This window comes from Myxine glutinosa, chromosome 7 (genome assembly GCF_964187855.1).
Source record: "Myxine glutinosa chromosome 7, kmMyxGlut1.1, whole genome shotgun sequence".
In the NCBI taxonomy this organism is placed as follows: domain Eukaryota; kingdom Metazoa; phylum Chordata; class Myxini; order Myxiniformes; family Myxinidae; genus Myxine; species Myxine glutinosa.
This window is the reverse complement of record NC_136267.1, coordinates 21823557-21832539: the sequence shown is the minus strand read 5'-3', so window position 1 is coordinate 21832539 and position 8983 is coordinate 21823557. Positions and strand designations below refer to the sequence as shown.

At 44.7% G+C, this 8983-nt stretch overlaps 1 protein-coding gene across 6 annotated transcripts in view; it reads left to right on the top strand.

Moving 5' to 3' along the window:
- The first annotated feature begins 3738 nt into the window (after positions 1-3738).
- Positions 3739-8983, top strand: part of LOC137431040 (sickle tail protein homolog) — a 332796-nt gene continuing 327551 nt past the window's right edge. For 4 of the 6 annotated variants that reach the window (XM_078781360.1, XM_068121911.2, XM_078781359.1 and 1 more), the window contains exon 1: positions 3754-4009. In XM_078781360.1, coding sequence (XP_078637486.1) covers positions 3931-4009 — 79 coding nt within the window. In that variant the 5' untranslated portion in view covers positions 3754-3930. Of the gene's footprint in view, positions 4010-8983 lie in introns of all 6 variants that reach the window. The other 2 variants (XM_078781358.1, XM_068121909.2) reach the window with 1 other exon arrangement.

Below are 8983 nucleotides of genomic sequence, written 5' to 3'. Positions count from 1 at the left end.
GCAAGTCAGGATAATTGGTGCAAAATGAACGTCAGATGTGAACTTTTCTCAGGAATGATTGGCCTTTATGCACCCACACCTTCATGTCCACCTCCCCTTTCAACACAAAGCTCACAGCGGCGGAGCATGCCCTGAACTGCTCGTCTCACCATAGCCGGGTCATTGCACAAAGCATCCACTTCATGTCGAATTCGGCCCTGCAATTCATCAAGATCACGGGGAGGAGTTACGAACACCTTGTTCTTTAAATGTCCACAAAGGAAATAATCACATGGTGAGGTTCGGTGATCTTGGCGGCCATTCCACTGCATGGTTGAGGGCGATGACTCGGTCTCCAAAGAGTTCCCTCAGTCGATCTCGGACAGTGATAAGACGATGTGCTGGGGCACCCTCTTGGGCCCACCAGAGATATCTGAAGACACCACGAACCTGTCGCTCAAAGTTCTCCTCCAGCCAGATCATCTGCAGATACCTGTTACCATTGACATTCCTTTGAAAGAAAAATGGTCCGATCATCTGACCACTTCCACAAAGTCCCAACCAAACAGTCCACTTTTGTCGATTCATGTTGGTGTCAAAATTTAATTCCGGGGGTTGTCCTGTCGGTGCATATTCAAGAACATTATGGGTATTGACCTTGCCATCCATGGCGAAAGCAGCTTCGTCGCCGATAACGAGATACCGCAGGAAATTGACATCTGCTTCGCAACGTGCTATCAACCATCCGGCAAGCACCAGCCTCCTGGCAAAACCCCCTGGCGTAGGTTGATGCTGGATGTGAATCCGATATGGATGTTGATCTGGTGGAGGTCCAGTCTTGTGATTCGATTGAATGTTGCCGAAGGCAATCCAGTCCCATTTCGTCTTGTGCTGGTATGCCTAGAATGCTCCAAAACTTGCTGCCTTACTGCTGCAATGTTCATTTCCGATCGCCCAGTGCGCCTCCTACCAGAATTCTCCTTGTTGCGGGTTGAGGCTAGTGCCATGCTCTTGGTATTTTCTAACTTTCGCCCAGATGGTTTTGGCTGCTGGAGGCTCCCGTTCTGGGAAATGTTCCCTGAACGCATCAAGAGTTCGCTGCAAACACTCCAGTTTGGTGAAAGGTTGTAACCACGAAGGTCCGCTGTTCAGTCGTACGTTGAACCATCGTTTCAATGACTCAGACTGTCTCTAAACCCATACACTGTAGGCCCATCTTAAATACCCATCTTAAACAAAGGATGACGCAACCGACGATTACCAGACCAGCTTAACAATTTTACATAATCAACTTGGCAGTCGACAAGTAATGCATCCATTTCAAACTGTCTTGCACCGATTAGCCAAACTTGTAAAAATGCGATTTGAACTCGTCATTTTCAATGAACATGTACTCGGTCATGTGTGACAGCAATGATGTTTGAAAGGCATCAATGGAAAGCTGAGGATCTCCTCATAATTGGTAACCCACATGTAAATTGTCAAACTAAAAACCTTTGCATATTAACCCCTTGAATTCGGATTACCTTTTTTTTGATACGCACTCTATAAATAAATAAATATATATATAAATATATATATATATATATATTGTTACGGATCTCGGTTACGGCACTCCCCTTACCGAGGGGGGTTTAATCCCCTCGTCTATCACACTGGCCATCCGAGTCCTGGAGCTATGACGTCACTTCCCGTCAGCGCTGAATAGGGTAGTAGGCCAATTATTCCTATCACCTAATTACCAGCGCCTTCCGGTAAGCGAGGAAATGAGCCCCGCCCGAGCCGTGGCTGTAATGGACACGCCGAGCGAAGCGAGCCACCACTCAGGCCGTTAACAAAAGGACTAAACCCGACTATAGCGGTTGGTCAAATCGCGCCACAGGTACTCAATCGGGAAAGGACTAAAGCGATCGGGGGAAGAAGAAACCAAAAGGGTAAGAAATAACACAGGTTTATTCACTATCTACAAAACCAAAACCAAGGAAGAAACGAAAGGTAGGACTGTACAGGAAGAGGAAGAAGCAGATACACAAGGCAGCCTTAAAACAGTCTTATATTACCATACGCCCCACAGAACAAACAGACAAACACGAATAGGGACTGGCAGGAAGGAATGGCTGGAAGGAGCAGAAGGTCCAAGCCGATGGCAGGGCAGGAAGGTCCGGGGGCAGATGCGCAGTGTCGAGGTCCGCTCCAGTCCACGCTCCGGTCCACGCTCCAGGCTTGAGGCGAAACCCGGCGGCAGCTGCACGTATGGTTTCACGCGGTCGGACAATGTGAATATATGGCGATATTGTCGTGGTCAACGGACCCACTCTCCTGCCTTACGATTCAGCATGTTCTCCTTTGGTACCTTGCACTTCGGACCTTCACACTCATCTCCCCTCTTCTCATCTCTTGAAGCAGTCCCTCATAGCCGCTTTTATATGGCGTTCTTAGATCAAGCCGCCGGCTCCCAGGACACGCCCAATGGTGAGCTTGCCTCGGCCCTGGTTGGCTTTCAGAGCTCGCCGGTCCGCCCCTTGATGGTGAGTTGACGTGCCACACCTTGTTCTTGTGTCCCGCCCCCTTTTTCCTCGGCCTGATACCGCATGTTCAATGGCGGCTTGGGGCCATCAACCAAACCAAGACAAGGGGCAGCGAACGCTGCCCTACCGCTACTGCACTTTGAAGAGCGGGAGATGATTGGGGAAATTGAAGGGGCGTATCTTATTTGATTAATGCAACATAGATTCAACTATTGGGAACAGATCCTTAACTAAAACACATAATAATGAGATAACTACAGAGAGGTCCTATGGTGCTCTACGTGTTGTACATGGACTAACTAGGGTGCGATCTTTAATAAAGCCAATTAATGGGCATATTTACAGGGGATCATTTATAAGGGAACATTTACTAAAATTTACAAAGTGAAGGTTCTAAAAACCGTAAGAATATATATATATATATATATATATATATATATATATATATATATATATATATATATATATATATATATATATATATATACATATATATATATATATATATATATATATATATATATGTGTGTGTGTGTGTGTGTGTGTGTGTATATGTATATATGTATGTATGTATGTGTATATGTATGTGTGTATGTGTATATTATGCTTGTGGTGTATATGTGTATATATATATGTGTGTGTGTGTATATGTATGTGTGTGTGTGTATATGTATGTGTGTATGTGTATATGCTTGTGTGTATGTGTATATGCTTGTGTGTATATGTGTATGTGTATATGTATGTGTATATGCTTGTGTGTATATATGTATGTCGAATTTATTGGGTGGTTTGGCCTCACACTATAGCAAAGGAAGATGGAAACCTCCTCTTGTAATGGTGCTGTGTCGGTGAGTGATTGAGTCCACATAGTTATTAGATCTACTGAAATCTATATACTCCACAATGTCGGAAGCTCATTTCGATTTAGTTTAATGAACGCAGAGAATGAGAGATGGTGTGCCAGGACGGACCGAATTGTCTCCTCCGGTATCTGGATTACCTCGACCGTATCCGTTATAAAACACACACCTGATTTACATACATCCTGCCATAAATAAATTACAAGAAAATGATCTTCGTGGAAAGGAAAATTGTCTATTTTGTGTGTATTTTGAGATCCAGGTTCATCGCCCGATTTGAACGAGGGGTCGCGACCTCAGCTCCATCCCAACAAACGGAGCTGGATCCTCCTCCTCCTCCTCCTCGAAGGGGCGGGAGATTGTGAAGGCGGGGTGGTGCGCCGGGCGGACGTCGATGTGAACACTACTCCCTCTGCAGGTGATCCGGCCAGGCGCGGTCGCCGACTGTATCGAACGGGCGCGAACCTCTGCTGGCAGCGCGGGCGACACCTTGCAGCACGCGCACCTCCGCTACGTCTCGCCATCGGACCGGGAAACCGCGGGAGATACCCGGAGGAGGCGCCATGGCCTCGGCTCGGCAGGCTACCGTGGGCAGCGGGCACCGCCAACCCAAGGCGCTCCCTCGACCTTCCCCGGTGACCGGTAAGACGACGGGACGGATCTCCGTCGCGGGTCCTGCTCATCGCGCGCGTTCTCCCCGCACGACCCCTAATGGTGCTCGGCCGCGTCACGCATTCCTCTGCACCAATTAACAAGCGGTCCGGGGCCGGAGATCATGGCCCGGATCGCCGTCCATAACTCGCCTCGGTAAGGGTGGCGAGGCTGTCGCGACCGCTCCTGATATATATATGCGCGGCGTCATCATGGCGTCAAGGTGTACCATGTAACAAGTGCGCTGCTTCTTTATCGCTACGAGCTCGTGTTGTGCGAAGGGAAACGCGACAAACGCACACAATGACAATGTGTGTCCGTTACGTCCCGTTTGTCCGCCCGTCGATTTGGCGAGCGCGGACCGTGCACCTGCAGCACGCGACCTGCGCCGCCCGTGACTCATTGGGTCACGTGATCCGCGTCGTCGTCGCGCGCTCCTTCATTCCTTTATGGAAATCGCGCTCGCGCTGCTCACCCGTGTCTCAAAGCAATGCGCTCATTGTTGTTGCCCCGAAGTACGTGTTGTTGTTGTTGTTGTTGTTTAACGTCCGTCAGAGCTCCCGTCCTTTCATTCCCACAATATTAACCGCGGAATGGAGTGCAGGTGAACCTGGGTTCGAATCTCCATACGGTCGCCCTGGTGTTTGATACGCGTCTCACATCATCTGGAGGACTCGTGTCTACCTGCACTGGTTTCCCATGGTTAAAGATCCCATGGCTTGTGTTGAATAAAGAGTAGGCGAGTCGTCACCGGCATCTTTTAACGAATTTCAATTTCCCGCCCAAATCTACGGGGGGGAGGGGGGCACTGCATCAGCAGCACAGCTGTGCTCCCAGCAATGATGCCACCATCAGCCACCTGATGCACACATGAATGAATTCATGAGAAGGAAAGAAAGAAACAACCCCATTCGCTGTTAATCCCAATATGAGGAATTCTTTAAAATGTGTAATTCCCTTTTGGTTCTGATGCACAAGCTCTGTTGTCTTCTTCCTCCTCTTCATTCTTTTCTGCCTCTTCTTCTTCTTTAATGGCCACAATAATTCCCATGCTCATGTGCGGTTGGCAGGGGGAGGCCTTGGCCCAAGTCTTTCACGAACCGGCTGGCCAGACCTGACGTTTACACGGGCTTGGTTATGCACGGCACGAATGAAGCAGGAAGGAAAGTTTCTGAATGATGAATGAAGCAAGCACCCTTGTGCATGAACATGAACCTTTCGGGCACGTGTAGGGTTTCCATTCATACTGTCATGAAAGCTGCCTCAGAAATGTGTCACATTTCATTAGGACCATTTGTGTGGAGTGCAAACCACATAGGTACAGAATGGGAGGGGAGGAGGCACAGTAAGGTATGGGGAAAGCCTGAGGGTGTGAGAGCTAGGGCTCTGGTTACATGGTCGAGGAGGTTCAGGTAAGGCTATTGAAATACAGGAATCCGCTGTACAAGGTGTGGCTTGGTTTCTTGCTTCGGTGTCTGGTGGAAAGCCAGGGTAATTACTACGATACGGCCCTGTATGCTTTTGTCAAAGTTCAAAATATGTTTGGATTTGCTTGAGTTTTCTTGTTTGTGGACCTTTTCTCATAGGTCCTCGCTGTGGAATATTGTTGAATCAGGACTTACTTATGTTGGTTTATTATTCCCACGCTTTTTGAAAAAAACCCCAAAAAAAACAGGAAGGATATTGTAATCGGCTCTGTCTGTCTTGGTGGTCTTTAAGGGTCTTGGGGGACTTAAAGGGTCGTCAAAGGTCTGAGGGGTCACAGCAGACTAAACGTAATTAAGAGTTCACAGACTGTTTTGGGTCTTAATTTAATTTGAAGAAGAAGACGTTTTGGTCGCATATAAACATACATACATACAGACATACATGTACAAACAAACAGACAAACATAACCATATACGTTTGCTCTATTATAATAATATATATATATATATATATATGGGTATTATGTATATACGTGTATGTCCCGCTATCTCCTCCTAAACGGCTTTGCGGAAATCCACCAAACTCTGCAGTTATGATGGCACAACGGTGCAAGAGCAGTATCATTTTTGGTCTGCCCCCTGGGGCGAGGTGAAAAGGTCAATTACCAAAAAATGCAATTACGGGCACATTTCTGAACAATTTTTGTTCTTTTTTGAAAAAAAAAATTTTTGACGCATGGAATATCTAACGTTTGAATTTGTCCCCCTGTTCATGCCCCAGACAGTGGGTATTTCGGGTCACAGGGGTCAAAACCGCGAAGAAAAAAAAACCATTAACACAAAATTTGATGTTGGGTCAATCCTGGTACAACTTTATGCCATGTTTAAAATTTGCTGTTGGTGAGAAGAGTGGGGATTTGTGATGACGCGTCATCGACTTCACTCTCGTTAATCTTGTGTTTCACGTCGCAAAATGTGCACGTTATTGAATCGTAATTTAATTATTTTTAAGGGTTAATCTTAGCCTAATTGCTAATGCTCACTATTACATCACTTACAGGAGGGCTGTATATTTATAATTTTTGAATGGAGTTTGGGGTTAGGAAGTGGCGGTCTGTACCTGGTAGGCTATGAGCCAAGGGGGTTGGTCGGTACCATACAGATGGAGTAAGGCTCATTGTGATTTTTAGCAAGATATATGTCCCTAGATATGAAAAAAAAGTGATAGCAGTGTATAACTCTCGGCCATCTCTGTGTTATCACCCGAAATATTATTATACGCCCGCTTCGCTTCGCCAAAAAATGTGATATTTGCTAAAATTGGAATAAATATGTTTTTAAGGACCACAGAGTGCCAATAATTTGCATACTGGATGCCAACTAATATAGTAATAGAAATATAGAACATTTGTGGGGGTTATTTATCAAAATATTGATATAATGACAAAAAATATGTTAAATGTAGTGAAAAAGTGGTCGAAATCGCTTCGAGTTCAGAATTAACATTGTACATTTTTGTCAATATTTCAAAAATGAAAACTCCCAGAGTAACATTTGACCCCTCAAAATCTTCGCAAGGAACCACTGCATTTGAATATATCATTACTTTGTAATATGGTGGTTGTTTGGGGCACATATTTTGGCAAAGTTCAAAATATGTTCAACCATACCCCCTAATTTTGATATTTTGGAACGAACATAGCTTTTGAACATTTTAGGTTTATTCGTCTACTACTTTTGGTATCTCAGTGTAATTTTTGGTATTCGCTAGTATCCTAAAGTAGGTTTGTAACATCAGCTACATTATATTTCACAATGCATGCAAACTTGCTCCACACTCTAGGTTTATCATGATCTCTCGAACAAATACGATCTCGATCTCGATCTCGGCACTCTGTGGTCCTTAAAAACATATTTATTCCAATTTTAGCAAATATCACATTTTTTGGCGAAGCGAAGCGGGCGTATAATAATATTTCGGGTGATAACACAGAGATGGCCGAGAGTTATACACTGCTATCACTTTTTTTTCATATCTAGGGACATATATCTTGCTAAAAATCACAATGAGCCTTACTCCATCTGTATGGTACCGACCGGTCAATTTGGGGGGTCTGGCTCATAGCCTATGGTGTGTACATGGTGGACGGATGAGGTCACAATTTCCACGATGTGTGGATGTAGGTGTAGGTATAGTCCTATCCCCATAACCATCACCTCACTGTGACATTTTCCTCTCTCTCTGCCATGTTCTTCCATGCTAAGCTGCATTTGGATTTGCAACTCGTGCCTGGGCGCGTATCGATACGTAACGTTTCAGGTTTTTCACCATGAATAAAACCGAGTCACATCAGTTGTGTGTTCACAAATGAGGAGCTCAGTGTGTGCTGGATAATGATAACACTACTGCGACATCATCCTTCATCAACCACAGCAACACCCAAAGGAACGGTTTTTGCTTCTGAACACAGCACACTGCTGCTCACTCACATCCTGATGCAGACGAGGAACTTTCAAGCAGACTGCGTGGCATAACTTGCAGGTGGAAGAACAGCATCGATTTATAAACCGTACATGATATTTGCTTATGGACACTTCCTTGAGCCTCGACCTGTGTCTGCATCTAAGGGTCCTTATTTCTAAGTCATGTAGAAATGTAGTTTGATCCTTCAAAGTTAATTATTTTTTTTTGTATACAAGATCGAGGCTCCTGTAAGAGCTAACATTAATGACAAAAAAAAAAACGGACATATAAGACATAACTAGATGGTATTCATAGAATACTTACCCTGCGCAGACAACTTGGTGTGAGGCATTTCTTCTGTTTTTAAAGGTTGTTTTTTTTGATCCAACATGGCTGCCAGACCACGTGAGCGATGAAGCATAAATGTATAATCTCGAATATAATTGTTGCAGAGATCATGCTCAATACATTTCAAACTGATCAGACTAAGCGTTGTCCCTGTCGAATTATGACATCATAATTATGGCACCAATGACGTCATCGTTAACAACACCTATTCCCCATATGGAGTTATTTACAATGAGCCACGTTTAAATTTTTTCCATAGAGTGGTTTTGGAGATATAGAGGTGCAACGTTTTTCGTTTTTTCCAAGATGGCGCCTGTAACACATAACCTATGACGTCATGATTATCATTAAAATATTCTAAAGGAGGAGGTGCTCCTATGGTGAAAATTTAGTGTCCATCAGACCAACAGTTGCAGAAAGAAAAAAATGATCAGATTGATCAGTGTTGTATTTGTCGAATTATGACGTCATAACGAAGGCACTGATGACATCATCATTGACATATCTTATTCCCCATGGGGCGTAGTTGACAATGAGCCATGTTTCAATTTTTTTCCATGGAGCGGTTTCGGAGATATGGAGGTGCAACTTTTTTCGATTTTTCCAAGATGGCGCCTGTACCACGTGACCTTTGACGTCATAATTATTATTTTAAAAATTCGACAGGAGGAGCCGCTCATATTCTGAAAATTCCGTGCCAATCAGACTGACAGTTGCAGAGGATTT